This window comes from Python bivittatus, unplaced genomic scaffold, assembly GCF_059951505.1.
Source record: "Python bivittatus isolate LINGU-HERP-01145 unplaced genomic scaffold, Pbiv_v1 ctg000350_np1212, whole genome shotgun sequence".
NCBI lineage: Eukaryota > Metazoa > Chordata > Lepidosauria > Squamata > Pythonidae > Python > Python bivittatus.
In genome coordinates this window covers 17164670-17183834 of record NW_028277074.1, presented here as the reverse complement: position 1 = coordinate 17183834, position 19165 = coordinate 17164670, and the positions used below count along the sequence as shown (strand labels likewise).

At 35.1% G+C, this 19165-nt stretch overlaps 1 protein-coding gene across 7 annotated transcripts in view; it reads right to left on the bottom strand.

Annotated features, from left to right (window-relative positions):
• Positions 1–1784: 1784 nt before the first annotated feature.
• Positions 1785–19165, bottom strand: part of MAP3K7CL (MAP3K7 C-terminal like) — a 36684-nt gene continuing 19303 nt past the window's right edge. For 3 of the 7 annotated variants that reach the window (XM_088144619.1, XM_025168862.2, XM_088144618.1), the window contains 2 exons: positions 7266–7381; positions 1790–4948 (listed from right to left, as the gene is read on the bottom strand). In XM_088144619.1, coding sequence (XP_088000745.1) covers positions 4768–4948; positions 7266–7381 — 297 coding nt within the window. In that variant the 3' untranslated portion in view covers positions 1790–4767. Of the gene's footprint in view, positions 4949–7265; positions 7382–19165 lie in introns of all 7 variants that reach the window. The other 4 variants (XM_025168860.2, XM_025168861.2, XM_088144617.1 and 1 more) reach the window with 4 other exon arrangements.

Genomic DNA, 19165 nt, shown 5'->3' with positions numbered 1-19165 from the left:
AATACTTTTCCTGCTTATATAAATGAAATTGAAATATTTGGTGTTTGCTAGATCTTGTTTATAATCCAAGTAAGGCTAAAAGGTTTGTAAACTAAAGCAGCCTTTTCCAGCCTGGACATCCTCCAGATGTGTGGACTATAATTATCACAGGATTTTCAGCACTGGAAATTGAAGAGCAAGACAGGATGGGAAAGGCTGGAACAAAAGTTTAAAAGATTTTCATTCCTTCACTTTTGCACACCATCTCATATTATTAAGTAGGTTTCCCAGACTCTTCAGAGAATCTAAGGATCTAGATTGGGGCTTGCTAGAAAAAAGAGGATAAAATCATACCTTTCATGAATTTTGTGACTTTCTTTACAATTTGAAGACCTTCCTATAAAGACCTATATGGCTTGGCTTGAGGTACCTTCAGGACCACTTCTTCCAAGTGAAATTGAACTGTCTAATACATTATTCAATAGATTTATTAATAATAATAGCTCATTTTCAGAAAGCAAGGGAAACCTGTAAACTTTTTTTTTTTTTTTAATGCTGGTTCATATCTTACAGAATAACTTATACCTGAGGCCAGGTTGATACCAATCCTGACAGTTTTTGAAAAGATAACCTGTTATCTGACCCCCATTAAAGTGATGATAAATTTTGACATCCATGTTTGTGGGAGATGAGTTTCAACATTTGCTTTTAATGTTGCTAGATGGTACATATGGAAAATACTGGTTTACAAATATAACTTTGACCCATGTAGCCATGAAAATCTTATCGAATAATCCCATTTTAAAAATAGTATCTACTTTTTTTTAATAAACTCTACATCTCACATTATCATTACTTTGAATCAGTTCTGAGGAACCTTTTTTAAAACTTTTGCAGATTTTTTTTAACGACATTTCATCATGAATCCAGCATGGTAATATATTCTTGACAGTATACTCAGTTTAAGCCCTTTTTAAAAAAAATTATTTTGGCCCAGATCTTCTGAAGTTCCACAATGAAACATTATCAGTGGCTCTTCAGCCAATAACCCTTTTTTATATTCTTTGTTGGAAGTTGAATGAATTTACATGAACTGTTCTGGTAAATCAATGGAGGATTGCATTAAACTATGTGAAATTACTTTCTTATGATATTCAAATGATTATAGTCATACACATAAAAAATACTTCATGTATAGTAGATGCATCAGAGAATGTTCAGTAACAGTTGGTTACAATCACCCTGCTGTTGGAGACACAGCTCAGAAGATGGAAAATTAATCCATATGATTTGGTCTTATCCTGTTATTGTTGCATTTTAGGCTTACATAAAAAGATTGCTAATATGATTCTGGATCAAATACTATATGTTATGGATGAATATGTTCTCCATGGTATTTGGACTCTATCAAGATACCAAGAATTGTGGATTTGGGAGGCAGAAGTTGGCTAAAACAATTGTTATACCACAGAGAGAGAGATAAACATCTGTGTGCAGCAAGGAATTGCTGATATCTCTAGTTTGTCAACATTTTTATGTATTTTCCAATGCACTAGAGATCCTGTATTGTTGTTTTTAATGATTTTTTAAATCCTTTGTACACCACCTTTTGGAAACCTAATTTCCATTTCTACTTCCTTATAAACTGAATAGATAAAATACAATTTTGAGTTAGTTTTTTTTGACAACTACAGGGAAGTAGATTTTTATTTATTTAAGTAATATAGTTAAAGTTGTTGGAGTTCTGTTTATAACAAATTCCAGGCTTTCTATTAAGATTCTATCAATTTAATACTATGTATGTATCAGTGTTTTTCTTTGGTGATTATTTAATATGGTTAAATAAAAATTAGAAGGCTATAATATAGGCTGGGATCATATATCATATGAAACCATAATAGAGCTTAGTGCAGTTTATGAATCTAGCCATTGTGATTTATTCAATAAACCCAACCACTTCTTATTGCAATGAATGAAGCCAAGTAACATGAATTTAAATGCTAGTTTAATCAATTAGTTAACATTTAATGCTTATTACAATGGTATATGCATACTATGTGATTCAGCTGGCTTTAGAATCTGGCGAGAAGAATATATTAGCCTGTGACAACAAAATATATATGGAATCTGGTAGCATTCACAAGACTAACTTTATTGCAACATGAGTAGCAACACACTTCATCAGATGGATGTCTGTGGCAGCTTTGGTGAGATTTATGGATTTGTACTCCATACAGCTAAACTTGGTGCTTTTGATAGTGGAGAATAGATAGGTTGTTGTTGGTGGTGGTGGTGGTGAGGAGTTATGTAAATCTGTGGCAACAAAACAGATGCAGAATCTGGTAGGGCCTTCAAGACTACTGTTCTAATGAAATGAATGCTAATATTCCAGTAAAAGTGGCTAGTTTTGAAGATGTTACCAGATTCTGTATCTATCTAGAATCTGCTATTAGTAGTTCAAAGTTCAAAGGCAGAGTAATGAAATTCAAGAACAAAGTTATTTTTAAAATTGTTTTTTAATGAAAAAAATACCATGTGAATAGAATGGCAGTATAACAAAGACATTTTAGCTGATTCAAGGAAAACAGGTATCTGGAGAAAAAGGAGGAAATGCAACATTTTAAATATTTATTGATGATCAGCCATTTCTTCTAGTAAGTTCATCAAAATATGGATATAAGACTAAACCCTTCTTTCATCACAAACCTAAACATATTACCAAAGAGAAAATCCCAGCCTGAATTTACTTCCAAGTGATGTGTTTGGGATTGGAATTCCAATAGACAATCATGTAATATAATTATTCACCACTGTAATATTTCTGTGTTGGTTTTCTATTTTTTTGTATAAATAATTTCTACATTCCTGATCCTAGCTTGTATACTTAAAAGTAAGTAATATTAATGGATTTAAAGTTATGTGCATTCAGAATCATATACATTTCTATACAAATTTTGGTTTGGACTAAGCCTCAGGCTATAATTCTGGAAGGCTATGAGGATGGAACACTTTTTCTGTATCTGTCATACACATATGTATCTTAGATACATATTATTTTCCTGCAGTTTCTAGAGCTCAGAACAATAGATTTCTATAAAATAAAACATGAACATGATTAAGTTTGCTGCTTTAAAGCAACGTAACTTTTAATATGCCCATGAACAAAATTACCAAGAATGTTTTCTTCAGTGAGTGTTTGCTGCCCATTCCAATGATGACTGAAATGCTACTTTGTGTAAATCACATTGATAATTCAGTTTTAGCACCAAATCAGAAGGAAACGGTTCACAGGCTGTGTTGACATACTTAACTGTTCATTGGTGGAAAAGACTCTTGGCAGTTTGGCAGGCACAGAAAGGAGGGAAAGGATTTTCAGAATTCTTTCTGTAAGCAGCTAATCTTTAGCCCTGTCTGACTATGTGAAGAAGGAAGATGGAATAAAGCCAGTGATTCAATTCACTTTTGCAATTCCTATTAATTTACTCCCATAGAAATGTATAATAATTCTTTTTCTGTACTGTTGAAATACGTGCATGTTTTTCCTGGTCTGATAAATAGTTTCAGAGCACAAGTTGGATGAGTGATCCTTACTTCTTCCAGCATCATAATCCTGATGACCTTGTGGTACTGAAGATACTTTTAGAAAAAAGAGAAATGGGGAACGAACTCATCCAGTTTGGTTTGAACATGCATTTTATTGGAAACAGGCTGATTCTTACTTTACTTACTTTACTTTAGTACTGTTTATAATTAGGGTGTAATCACAACCATATATTGTTGCAAATGTATATTGAGCTTTGTGTGTAGCACAAATGTTAATAGACTCAACTGCTTGTATAAAATCACAACTAAAAGACTCTGTACACTATTTAAAAATTTAAGGTGTCATACACAGAAAGGGTAACAATTTCAGTAGACTTTATTTCTAAAAATATGTATAGTAAGTAATTTTGTAACATTTTGAATTTGATGTCAAATATTAAGAAGTAAATCCTCAGGCCTTCATTTAGAAAGAATTGCTATGTTGTATAGCTGTGCTACAACTAATTTTCAAAACAATCGCCATTAACATCAACAGGACTTACTTTTAAGAAGTTTAGTAGTACAGGTAACATAGACCTGTCCCCTTACTGTATAAACACTGTACAAATTACCTTGTTAATTTATATTGAAATCCTATGAAAATCTATTCAGAATTAAAATTCTATTAAATACATTGGAGGTTACTACCAAGGAATTTGTCTATAATTTTTTAGCTGTAATTTGATGAAAGTGATTTAGGTACTATGTTGCTAACTTTTAAATGTTCTTCTATGTTTAAGTGCCTTTTTGCCTATCTTGACAGATAACAGACTGATTTTTCTCCCAGTTTTCTAAGTTCAAATTTAGAAGACAACATTGCTGCAGCATGTCCCATGTTAACATTTTTCCTGCCACATGTCTTAGTGTGATCCTCTCTCTAACACAGAGATGACTCACACCAGTTTCTAATGCACTTAAACCTTCTTAAAACTGAAAGAAATATCTTTAGAACAGAAACTTGATCCATTTGCATATATAATAGGGACTGATAAGCCTCTAACTATGCTACTTGAAATAAAATATCCAATATCCATATTTAGCTAGTGGCTGGAAAGCATTACATTAAATATAGATGCTTGTATAGTCTGCAAGTTTAAGTGCTTCAACTCTTTAGAAGGAATCTTTGAGACAGGGAAAGAAAAAAATCCATTTACCCAGCAGACCCAAGATTTGTATTCTTTATTGGCCCAGATATGTTCATTCAGGTTATGATGATCCCTGTCTCTTTTGATACTGTATTCTAAGCTTCTCCAGCTGTTCCACACATTGTGTCTGGGTCAACTTCAGTGTCCGATTCTCTTCCGTCAGGTCTGCATACTCCTTCGTTAACTGTGCAGCATCCCTGTTCTCTTTCTCAGCTTGATCTAGCCTAGTGATTAACTCTTTTCTGAAAAGAAAAACAAAAATTGTCTTTTATTTTCCAAGGTTAGTACTACAGATGAACACAGATACTTTGGCTTGGATCCAAAGATCCACGAATAAACAAAGAAAAAGGATAATTGCTTTCTGAAAACTCTTGTACACCAGTTAGTGGAAAACTTATGAACTGGGAATGCATCACACCTATTTATCTTAGAAAGGGTAAATTATTTTTACAGTAACTCTGGTGACACTTTTATTTAATCAAATTCTTTCCTGGGAAGTCTCACAACTGGTGTGTTCAGTACAGCAGTCAACATGTTCATCACGGTAACAAACCCATGCAGTATAATTTCACTAACAGCTGTAGGTAAATCTGAATTAAAAGGATAAAATAATAGATGTTTCATCATACATATATATGTGTGTACATTCTTTGTATAATCTCTTGATTTTTCCCTTTCACACACCCCTGCTGCAGTTGTTATTAATGGAAAGTAACTATGGATAGGTCTAAAGGGATGTATAAGTACTGGTTCTAGATACTATTTTTAATCAGTAACCGTGATTATAGATTGTATGGTAAATATTGGTAACAAATTACTCACTTGAAATTTAAGTGCTTAGCTTATACAAGTGTATATAGTATATATAGAAGGACAAAACTAAACATCTAGGGCTGAGTTTGCCCAAACTCTGATTTAGTGACACAGTGTTGTGCTTTGAATCAGCTGTAATAAGTAACTGATCAAGATGCTTGTCATAATGGGAACTGTTGCAGAATGATTACCCTAGTCCACAATTTCTTAGCTGACTGTTAATAATGGCTTCCTATGGAATATCAGTAGTGCTCTACATAACAATTTTGGTTATTATTTGCCCCCTAGAGAATATAGAACCATATTCTTTAACTGCCTCCAGGCAATTTTTTTTTTTTTTAATTTCCTCAGTCTTCCTGAGCATTTGGTCCACTCTTCAAGAAATTGGATTGTATCCATTGCCCGGGTTGTTTTTTCAATTTATGTCTATAGGCCAAAGTTTCCCACAATCAATAAACCTTTTCGGTTAAATACTTACAATAACTTTTTTTTATCCCTTGTAACTGTACACTTTCTATGGCACTCTTTAGCAGAAACCGAAACAAATAAAACAGGAGCTGAGTTTTTATTAGCTGTTACCAGTGCCAACCAATGGAAAAGAGAGGCAGAGGGGAGGCACTGGAATCCAGGCAGTCCTGTCCTATGTTTCTCCCAAGTCACTTGCTCCTTGACACAGAAAACCACTGAGAAAATTCATCTGCTGTGACTTCTTTTTTGCACTTTCCTGCAAATGAATTCACCTGTTTTGTATGTTTGCATGTGTGTGTGCGTGCACGTGCAAATAACTGGAGGATGCTATGTGTGTTTGAATCTGTGGTGCTGTACATGAGACATGAGGGAAGGAAGCATGCTGAATAAGCCTCCATCAGCATCTAACCAGGACTGTCTGTTCAACATGGCCTTTATTGCACGAAGATGCTTATTCCAGGGATACATTTTCTTGATCAAGGAGCAGGTTAGAAAGATGAAAAAACAAATTTACAGCTAAAAGGAGATTTCCAGTTATCTGAATCTAAAACAAAATTTGAAGTTGACCTGTGTAAACTACCTCTAGAGATCATCGGTTACATCCAACAACCATGAGAACAACAACTTCTAATACTAGCATGGTTAAATACATTTTATCACATATGCCTTATTTCTTTCAAATTTACTACACTGTGAATCAGTTCCCATAGCATACAAATTTATATTTGCTTATCAAAAAGAAACAAATTTTCATTAAGACTTTATCCCAAATATCTCCTGTCTTGGGTGAAAACTGGAGACAATCACATTGAACTTCACATTTTACTTTTAATGGTTTCTTCCAGATTTTTCAAACCTAATGCCCTCCAACTTCCCTAACATTTTCTTTCTAGGTTGAAGAAAGCTGTATGGAGGTTCATAAACATATTGAAGAAAGCTGGTTTCTCCATTAGTTAATTAATGTCCATGAATAGCTTTCTAATTTGCAAAAGCAAATCCAAGTTATTGGATGTAACATTTGCAATTTATTCTTAATGCTTTGAATGCCAGCATTTATCCAGATTTCTAAAACACTTTCAGAATTATTGCACTGTAAGTAAAATCAGGACAGGTGCTGTCTTGGCAGAAATATGAAACATTGGGAGAGTACACACCTATGTTAATGCAAGTCACATGTTCCAAGTATTCAAAGATAAAATACACTTAATTAAATCATCAAACCAGTTTCTAACTCAGTGACAAACTGTATTTTGTGAGATATGGGGAAAAAAAACTTACTTTCTTTCTTCAAGCAGTGCAATCTCCTTTTTGACTTCATAGTATTCTTCTGCTATTTGGCAGTGCTGTTTGAACACCTGCATAGATTCCTTTGAGTCATGGCAGGGAGGCAGGGGCTTCATGAACAAAAGGAAGGGAAAAAAAGCAGTCTGAGACTTTGTATTCAAATGAATCCTCAGAAATAGAATTTAAATGGGGATGTCATTTGAATTTGATATTTCTCTTGTGAAAAGGCTTACATTTTCCCTTCTCTCTGAAGAAAAATATATGTCATTTTTTTTCAGAAAAAAAGTAACCATCCTTCATTCAGAATAGCATTTTTGTGTCTCATTTATTTAATAAAACAAAGACTAAAATGAGAAGCAACACAATAACCAAAGCAGAAAAGAAAAGAAGAAAAAAGTAAAATAAAATAATGCACTAGAATCACACTTGACACTATTGCACAGACTTCTGTTTTCTAAGTAGTACTTAGTAATTTAGGATGTCAAATTAGTAATTTAGGGTGAACAATTGTGACTAAAAGTTCAATATGTGTTTTTTTTTTTGGAATATGTATTTAATTTAAAAAGCTAGCTCTCTTTCACTCTGTACTGCTATTTAGGCATGGCCATATTAGGCATACAGATACCAAATTATTCTTTGGTGCCATCCCATTTTAGGACACATCTATACTTTCTGTTTCGCTCATTGCCAGTATAGTATGGGCCACTCATTGCTTCTGGAGGGCAGGAATGGATAGCATCCATCTGTCCAGAGTCATTGAGATTTGGGCAGCATACAAGTTTAATAAATAATAATAATTAATAATAATAATCATTTTTTATTATCGTCTTCCACTCCTTCCCAGCCCACTGCAAATGCCCTCATGCTTGTATTTTGCAGCTGTGCTTCAAATGTGTTTTCTGACCTGAGCCATTTCAGAAGCAACAATTTATTCTGAAGTAGTTACAGGCCTAGCTCCCTTGACTATAGAGACTTCCAGTGACTGTTTGCTACCTTGTGCAACCATTTTGTCCTGGGCTTCCAGGCTGCTATGCTTTCAGCTGGTCAGCAGTTGCCATTTTTAGTTGATCCAACAATGGGCTATTAAGTCAGTAAGCTTTGCTCACCCTGTTTCTCACCCACTCTAGAAGCTCATGGCCCACTGAACCTTTTTAATACCCATTGGGCACTCTTTTAGTTTCTGCCCAGACTAGGTGAAGTGTTCTCCTTGTTCTTGCATCCCGTGCCCAATAGTTTCATTTTCCCCTGGTTTCGCAATAATAATAATAATAATAATAATAATAATAATAATAATAATAATCTGTCAGAACATATGCAAGATACACCAACAAACTCTGGTTGAATCCTATGTCACTGTGGGGTGTATTGGTTACAGGAGTTGGGACAGTTGAATGGAAGGAATGGAGCAATATTTGGGGGAAAATACTTTGATCCTTCTAAGGCAGGACATCTTTTCTCCTTGGAATCATTGTGGCACTATAGTTATGATGGTTCCACAAGGGGAATAAAATAAAATAAAAAGAAGAAGACTGTATTATGCTCAAGCAATAGAATGCAAGAAGAGGCAGTGGGGGATTCCTCTGTGTAAAGAGGAAAAGAACAGGGAGAAGGGAGCAACATCCCAAAGAATAAGAGAAGCAGTATTTGACCTGAGGGACAAGAACAAAAGCTGCTACCAAACAATGGCCAGGTAAAAGAAACCTAAGTCCAGGGCAGAACTGTAACCTGAGAAAACATCTCAGACAAGACCCTCCCTAGTTCTCATGAAGATAAAGGGGTGGGGAGGAAGCGCATTAAGACTTGCAAGATTCTGAAAAGCCTTGGAGAAAAATTCTAAGCACATTTAGACTTGCAAGATTCTGAAAAGCCTTGGAGTCTAATCAGAAAACAATAAATTGATTGGGTGAGGGGTATCCTATCTACAATTTAATATTCTTAGCAAGTATCTGTTTTATCACATTAATAAGTCATAAGCCACATCTTCTACATTCTAGGGTGTGATGCCATAATACCCATTATCTTTCAGTTTTTTATCCTCCCATTTATTTTTTGTTGTCTTTTGTTCTGAAAAAACTCAAACTAACATACAAATAATTTCTGCCTCTAATTTTATCTCCACAACAATCCTATGAGATAGGTTGCATTAAGAGACATGATTGGCTCCAAATTACCCAGAGAGCTCTTTTTGAGTGGGGGCTTGAAACTCCATTCCTAATACCACACTCTAATCACTATACCACTCTGACTGTATAGTATGAGTGTATATTCAAAATGAACTTCTAGTCTTGTGCCAATTTACTCATGGCTGTCTCAATTCAAATCAGCCTCTTGGATCAGGTAGAGTGCAGGATAGTGTGACTATTGCTACTAAAAGTTAACCTCTAATCTTCTGCAATATGCCAGACATAAAATCTTTTTTTATTGTACAAAAGATTCAAAATTTTTGAATCTTTTGTACAATAGATACCTAGATACAGAGAATTGCTGACTACTTTGGGTTCTTCTATGACATTACAGTAGTCATACTGTAACTAAAGGTATTTGGAAGAGACGTTTATACATTGCTGAAATAAATTCTAGTTTTCATACCCACTGGATAGGATCCACAATAATTTGCTGTTGGAAGAGGGCAGTTTTAGTAGGAAGCTCCATAGTAAGCACTAAAAATTCATGCCACGCAAGCATGCACAAGCATGCACAACACAAGAGTGTTTCAGCTTTAGTGATCCTTAATGTAATCCAGCCCTTGGTGTGTAATGGAAGATGCTGTTGATATAAGAATGCATTGTCCTAGTTTTCTGCCATTGTCTGATCTGTTTCGTGATTTGTGATATGCTTAAATCATGACCTGGGGGCAAAAGAAGGCCACCATAATGGGAACTGAGATTAGGTGATGCTACCTGGCAAAGAAGTGCTCTAAGTTTTATAAATAAAAAATCAATTATGTGGTTTTTAATGTATAAAATACATTATATGACTTAGGACATTATGATGAGACTGCTGTCCTCCATAGCATCTTGCTGGTATTTGCAGATATCCAAATAGCTCTGTACTAATTCTCAATGCTATGCTTTGCTGCTAAGGAGTTAGGAACAGATGATAGCTTAGATTCTCATACAGCATAGCGCTTATGGGAGAAAGGAAGAGCAGAAGATACAGAGTTAGATAAAAGAAGAAGTATTAAAACACAGAGAATGACACATTAACATCAGAGAAAGAGCATTCTGGAAAAAAAAAAGCTTGCTTATGGACATGATGGTGGGCACCTAAAGGTTCTACAATGGCTAAAATTGACTTAGTTCTGGTATATCTTAAAATAAGAAAAATTGTCTAGTGAGTCTAAAATAGATGGATCATCTGTTCCTGAGTGGGGTGAAGTCCATGAAATGTTTGAGGAGGAGACCCAGAGGAAGATTTATGAAGAAATGTACCATGGGGCCTAACATACCAATTCAGACAGCATGGGGACTGTGTCAGAAGACAGACCAAAGAAAGATCAAAGGTTTATCTGTCAGAGGGTCATCACTAGATCAGGCCAGATGCTGAGAGACAAATGAAAGTTTGCCACTAAGTTCTCTAAGTTCTTTTCTTAAATCTAAATATGAATGGTTTTACTATTTAACAACACAAAGGGCTGTAGATGGGAGAGGAAACTGCTTGCAAATGAATTCAAAACAATTAGTGAAACCAGAAAAGAGAAATGACTTGACTATTCTAATAGAGCGTAGCTGAAATTGCTTCTTACTGTCTCTTCTGTGAATAAAAAAGGGGTGAACCTGCTCTGTGAACCTGAAGTTTTCAATCAGAACCCTCAAACGTGTGTACATGCCCATAACAGGCATAATTTAATAAACTTAGTTGGGTGATATTTTTTTGTTTCATTTGGCTGATCATCTTAATTTTGACCCAAATTTATGGATTTTTTTTTTAACCTGTAACAATGAACTATGTGCAACACATTGCTATAATGATTAAATTAACTTCTTACCATACTATTTTTGAATCAAAAGTAAGGACTTGTTTAAATTTCATCTATTGCCCTGTTAATAAGCACCAGCATTCCTCTGTTATAAAAGAGAAACTATTTCTATCCCTGCACCCTTGTTTTAGATCCCTCTATTTGTGGAGGAAAATGCTTAGAGTCACTGTGTGGGGAGTGGCACAGAATATTTATACTCAGATTGACCCTTTTAAAATGGCAAAATATTGTTCTCTATTCTCTAGTATGTTATTTCAGTAAGTTTCAATAAAAGAACAGCTAATAATTTTGACTCATAATTGGCCTGTGACAACAAATATAAATAATAAAATCTGCTTATAATTCTCTTGGATGCAAGTTCAATCTTTGAATTAATTTTAAGTGCTATTGTTTCCATAACACTTATCAGAAAATGAAAGTATTTTACTGCAGTCTCTCCTTTTTACAATAACTCTAGGGAGCTGATAAATGTTTCTTTAACCATTTAATGAGTTTTATGGTTATATGGAATGTCTCAGTGTGAGGTTTTGCCTGGAATCTTGTAGTGGGACTGCTTTGTCTTGGTGGATGACCTCTAATTAAAAATTATCAAATCAAACTTCTGGGGAAGGAATGGTGGACTGAAGATGGCTCCGCAAGAGCAGAGCCAATGGCTGTGGCAGAAAGAACAGCCAGTGAATGGATCGGGTCCTCAGAACCCCTTTCCAGATCAAGGAGAAGACTACAATCACCCACAAGTTTAGTCTATGCAGAGACTCCCCACAAAGGAATTGCAAAATAGTGATCTCTGGTGGGTTTGAGAGCTCTGAGAGTCAGGGGAAAATCATCCTGACCAAGCTGTGGTTTGGCACCTTCAAAGGAACACTGGGCTTGCCCCCTTCCTCTCTTAACTACCTTAGGAAATTGCTTGTTATGGATCTTTTGGATATTCAGAACCTTCTGAAGAGCAGGTTTTACTACACCGGGACAGCTTCCTTCTATCCTGGATGAAAGAAGTTTCATATAAGTTTAAGGATTAAAAAGAACCCCTCCCCCCTAATTTTGGAAAACAGCAAAAGAGGGACTAGAATGTTCATTTTGGAACATTAAGGGGCTAGACAGACTTGAAATAATAGTTCCTGTGGTTTGTTTAAAATGTTGTAAAAGTATATATGAAGATTTTGAAATTAACTGTAAGAAATTCTCTTGTGGGAGAGTATGGAAAAAAAAGCATATGGTAAGAGGGGACTTTGAAAGTTAACTAGAGGGAACCAGAAAGAACTAAGGATTATTTATTTATTTATTTATTTATTTATTTATTTATTTATTTATTATTAAATTTGTATGCCGCCCATCACCCCCAATGGGTGACTCTGGGCGGCTCACAATTAAAAATCAAAAACCTATAAGCAATTAAAATACCCCATAAATAATTAAATAATCTATTAAAATCCACTAAAAACAAATTAAAGAAGAGACCTACTAATACAATGGAGCAATATTATTTGATTATAGAAGAAATCAAGGATATTTGGGAACAATGTACCCAGAAATTACATTCAAAATTGTCTGCCACTATAGAAATGGAACTAACAGACGCTGCAGAAGAGGAACAGATTCTGCTGGACAAAATAGAGACCGACTTGAATGTGGATTTCAAAATGGATTTTTAAAAAATGCCAGACTACAAGAATGATACGGAAAAAGATGATGTGGACTTGAAAATGGATTTAAAAATGACAGATAATAAGAGTTATATGGAAAAAGATACCACAATGGATTTACAGTTGAAACTGGCTGATGTTTTAATAACTAAAGAGGATATACAAATAATAAATCTGAAGAGTGACTTGGATCACCTTCCTATCTTGGATCTACAAAATGGACATGTTAATCTACTGTTGCACTTTCTGAGAGGAGACAAAGAGAAAAAGAAGAAATCAACTCGTGGGATATTATTTGAAGGGATTAAAGACCAAGCTTTAAAAAAGTAAATGGAAGGCCTATAAAGTGAATTTATTTGAACAGGATTAAAATACAGATGTTGTGGTTTCTGGTAGCTATTAATAGAATTTTTTACCAGGATTGAATGAAGAAATTTTAAAGATTTGTTTATAAATAGGGAGAGATTTCTTTTGCTTTATTCCTCAGAGAAAGTATTAAGTTGGAATACAAAATGGATTTATTAATTAAGGTTAAAATATATGTTATTATTTCTGGTAGCACTTAATGGACTTTCGCTGAATAGATTGAATGATGAGCTTTTACAGTTTGTTTATTGATAAGATATGAGATATGGGAAAAAGAGATATTTTTATTTTTGAAATAATAGAGAAGGTATTAAGTTACTGAAGTTGTATATACTTGTCTGGAGGGAGTGGGGAGTCATTTTTTATATTTCTCCTTTTCTTATTTTTTCCTTTCCTTTTTTCTCTCTCTTTGGACTTTTTCTTTTCGTCACTTTTAATATAGTTTGTATTAGTCTTTTATCTTTGTATTTGTAAACTTTAATAAAATTATTACAAAAAAAAATCAGATCAGAGGAGTGTGGTCCTGCTTTTAAACCTCTCAATGACTTTAAGTACCATCAAACATGGTATCCTTTTAGGCTGTCAAAGGAGCCCAGGTGTTGGAGGCACTGTTTTGCAGTAGATCTGGTCCTTCCTGTTGTGACATGCATAGATGCTAGTGAATGAACTATGGTGTTCTAAAGAGCACTACTACAGTGTGCTAACAACACCTCTGTCTCATCTAGATTTATGCTTCTCATGGAGATAACTTGAAAAGTGTACAGAAATAGCAATTGGTATAAAATATGCCAGCCAGACTCCTGGCCAATGAAAAGTACATTGCATACCAAGGGTAATATAATTTATTTAGTGAAAGATATACACTGCTTCCAGTTGCCTATTGGACACAATTTAAAGGGATGGCATTAACTTTTAAAATAAGAAGCCTAACTGTATGTATCAGCTAGATTTGACTGTTAAATAAATTAATAAATGGCATAAGGCTCAATAATCTTTGGGACTGTCTTTCACAGTATGAACCTTCCTGGTTAGTTTACATCAGCAGGAAAGACCTTCTGAAGATGACCCCACTTCCAACTCAGGTGCACAGGAAAGGGCTTTTTGCCAGGCTATGAAATGCACTCCCTAAAGAGGTGCAGGTGGCAAAAGCACTGCTTTTGTGAACTTTTAATTGCTATGCTTTCATGTTTTACTTTAATTTTGGATTTGGCATCAATTTCATTGTAATATTTTATAGTCTGTAATTTTTAAATTTTTGTAACCACTTTAAATAAATAGAACTTTTCCCAAAATTCAGCACTGTTTTTTTCAGTCTACAGATTTTGCACCCCCAGAGAATGAAAAGAAGAAACTGTTCTTCCTTCTATTTTTATTTTTTACAACACATTCTATTTAGTGACTTGATTTTGATCAAACCATCTTGAAGTATTTCTTTCACACTGCTGATCAATACAAAAGATGTATGATGAGGTTGTATACAGAGAACGAAAGAGGATCAAATTACAAAAAAACTATATGAAAGAAGAGGGTCAAGGGGAAGGGGAAGACCAGGAAAGTTGTGATTGTATTGAGCTGATTTAAAAGAAAAGGTAACAAATGTAAAAAACAAAAAACAATGTGTAAAGTGGTAGATGGATTTGATAGAAAAAAGGATGGTTTGCATGCATAGAAAGATAGAAAGATGGTGAATGGTGTTGGTAAAATTAAATTTTGCTAGACAGTAAAAAATTAACTATATTGACCATTTGTAGGGGACAGATGTTTATTGAAACAATGTTGATTAAATTTGAATTTATATATTGTACATATATTTTCCATAAAATTCGCCCTCCTTTGGAAACTTTGGACTTTGCCCTTTATTTGGAGGGTGAAGTTTGAACTCAAATTTAGTCTGTTGAATTTGAAGCCTACTGAATGGGGAGATGGTATGTGAAATCAAGGTTCTACTGTATTTCCTTTTCTCTCCTGTTACATCATGCCTTTAATTTCTTTTGCTTACTATTCTTACTCTTCTTCCCTACTTTGCATAACACTGGTTACCCTGAAAGGAAATAATGTGAGGGGTGTGGGTAATTCTATCAATGTGGAAAAAATGTATCATCAAGACTATATTCACAGTACATTTGAAGCAAAATTAACATTACAAAATATAGAACATGAAGCATTCAGTTCTTAGAATACAGGGTTGAACCAAAGCAGTATCTATGGTATCAACTGTAATAATCCTAAAAAACTATTAAGAAATGTACTTCTGACTATTGAAGTAGATCCTCCAAATAGTTATTGCAGTTATTTACAAGTAACTTAGGGTCTAAGATCCCAAATAAATTAAAAAGCTATTAATTTTCATTTCAAAATATTTATTTAAACTGCTTTTTTATTTGGAACCAGCACCTTTTTTTTTCAGTTATGCCCCCCCACTTTTTTGCTCAAAATATAATTCTTTAAATTGCCCAAGATGTGAACTAAGCCAATATTTCTACACATTCAGGCATTGTGTTATGTCCACCGCTAACAACCAATCGCATCTTTAACATCTATTATCATTAAACACTGTTCTAAAAAAGACCAACAAAATGAAGTTTGGAAGCCAGTAATTTGGATTATTCTAGTGCTGGAGTCCAAGAAAAACAAAGTGAAGGTAAGGTAATTCATTACTGAAGAGTTGGTTTCTACGGTCCTTAATGAGATAGCTGTATAACTATCCTGAGAAAAACCTATTTGGACCAAAGGATTATAACTGTTGTCAATGGGCAAATGCCATCTTTTGAGAAAGGTGATTGCAAACATAGTGGTAACCTAACTATAGAAATTCTGGAATAATATTGCTTATATAAAGATCAATCTCAGTCTAAGTTTTTTTATTTTTATTTTAATTTGGGAACAGAATTGGCTTGGATCATCCTGAGAACTATTCTAAGTATCCATTGGATAAAGTCACTTGGATCTGCTCACAGGTGGATTCTGGCTGGGCAGGTCCTATGGAATTGATTGAGACACAGTCTTGCTTGATTACTTGAGAAGAGGTTCAATTGATTAGTCCTGATGAAGTGGATAAGGTCCTTGGGCTATGAGTCCTGCCACTTGTTTTTAGATCTATGTTCCTTTTGGCTAGTTAGTGCCTCCAGGATGTGACATGTGGTGGATCCAAGCTGTAGTGAATGCTTCTTTGCTGGACGTTCTATCTGTTTTGAAAGATGAGGTGGTCCATCTGTGTCACAGACAATCCTTAGATCCAACAGGACAATTTTCATCTAATCTCCAACATTTCCATAATCTCCTTTCTCCAGGACCCTTTGAAGCTGGAAACCAACCACCCTCTCAACAATCTTCCCTTTCTAAAGTGTGGTTGGCTCCCAGCTTCAAAGGGTCCTTAAGGAAGTAGATTATTTGGACCCTTTCCAGTCAGGTTTCAGGCTAGGTTATAGTACCAAAACAACATTGGTTATACGTGTGGATGACTTCCGCAAGTCTCAGGATGGTGGGTGATGCATCTGTCCATGTCTTAGATCTTTCAGCAACTTTCAATATCATTCACTGTGCTATCCTTCTGGACTGGCTTAGGAGGTTGGGAGAGGGAGGCACTATTTTATGATTGGTTACCTCCTTCCACTGAAGCCAGTTCCAGTTAGTGTTGGAAGCAAAGGGAGATCTAAACTTAGATCCCTGTTGTGTGGAGTGCCTCAGGGCTTGATGCTCTCTCCACTCTCATTGAACATCTATCTGAATGAAGCTGCTGGGTGAGATCATCCATCAGCTTGGGGGGAAATATCACCAGCTGCTGTTAATATTCAGATATTCAGATCTCTGTACTAGGTTGTACAAGTGATGCTGTAAAGGTGCTTACCCAGTGCTAGAGGTGATGAGGATATGGATAGGGATGAACAGCTTGCATTTCAATCCTAGAAAGACTGAATGTCTCCAGGTTTTAGAGCCCCATGGTTCTGTGGCCATTCTATCAATAACTCTAGATAAAGTAGCACTCCCCAGAGTTGGTGCACAATCTGGGGTTCCTCCTGGAACTATCTGTACTGTCTAAAGAGCAGGTGGTATCATGGCTTGGATGGCCTTTGTGAAAATCCATCATGTGCACCAGTTGTGCCCATTCCTGGATTGGGACGCTGTGTTCAGGGTCACTCATACAATACCTTAGTCACTTCCCATTTAGATTACTGCAATGTTCTCTTCAGGGGTCTGCCCTTGAAAAGCATTTGGAAGCTTCAACTGATTCAGAATGTGGAAGCTTTAGGGATGGGTTGTTAGCAGAGCCCAATATACAGTATGTGCATTTCAGATTGTGAGTTGTTTGTAAGATGCCTCAGCTTTTGTATTTGTTATATTGTTATCTTTGTTTTTAATTGTATTTTTGTTGTTTTATATTGGTTTTGTATTGTTAGTTATTTGTTTGAGTTGGGCAGCTATATAAATTTTCTAAATAAATTGAAAAGAGGGATGGAGAAAATGCAACTTTGATTTTTTCCCCCTGATCTTGCTTTTGATAGTATTATTTGGACATAGTTATGGAGCACTCACTCCTGTGAGCCAGTTTCTAGAAGATAACATTGGGTTCCACTCTGGGATGCCTCAAGGAACTACTGTTTTCTATTTCATATTTACATGAAGCTGCTGGCTTCTTAAAGGATTTAGGCTAAAATTCATCAGTAGCTTAATGCATCTTGAGTTCAGTTTCTAATTGACATATACATTAATAGCTTGTGCATGATCTATACTGGTGTATGAGTTCAGCTGTGAACTGGATGCTGAAGCTGAAGACCAGTTCATGGCTCCTTATTTAAAAAATGGCACTAAGAATGAGGGATTCTCAAATCCTTGTGCCTGTTCCTGGACAGGAATAGCTTGGCTCTGCTGATTCATGGTTGATAACCTCTGAACTGACTGCTGTAATGCAGTCACTCTTGAGCCTGGTCCATAGGTTAGTGCTAGGCAGGAGTGTAGCAGCTAAATTACCAACTGAGGCACCTTAGTAGGCACATATTATATGTACTAAAATATCTTCACTGGCTACCAGTTCACTACTAAACCCGACTCGAATGAATGGCAATTTAAATATATCAGCCACCAAGATGCCTACAAACTCTGGAGGGGCACATGCTTTGCATAGTATAGTTACAGATTGCCACTTGTTTACAACATGGGAATTGGCCATATCTGTGATGGGTCCATTCCATGAAAATCAATCAAAGCTGTGAGGAAGGCACCAGCCAATTAAAATAGGCTAAAGCTATACATAAAAGTGTTGGGCTTCTATGTAATTTATATACACATTTTTTAAAACTGCTGTGCAAATTTTAATGTTTATTGGTTTAATCTTAGAATGTAAACTAATAAATAATAACATTTTAATGGATTTTCTACTACTATATACCATTCTGGGATTTTTAGAATGAAATAAACTAAATACTTTTCAGAATATTAGTAATAGTAACAACAACAACTATAAGTAACAGCAGGTTTAGTGGTTAAAAGCATGCAAGGGGTGTTTTATCCCTATGAAACCAAACAAATGACCAGATCAGATTTTTATCACTTACTGAATCTGATATGGCAGATGAAAGTTTAGGCAGGCTTTTACCTGATCTTTGCATACTCTGTAGCAAAATAGTCCAGAACATGACAGAAGAAAGTAATGGAGTGTGCAGTTGGCTAGATACAATATTCAGGGGAAGGAATGTATGAATATTTATTTCCTGGACTGCATTATCTACTATATTAGCAGCTCAATATTTCTTTTCAGGCACATATATCACTATTGGCACACTACAATTTCTATTACAACAGGAGACTATAGCAGTAATATGAAATTCACTATAGCTATTTGAGAACAAAGGTACCACATTGTCAAGACCATGGTTTTACAGTTGTAACATATGACTGTGGAAATTGTT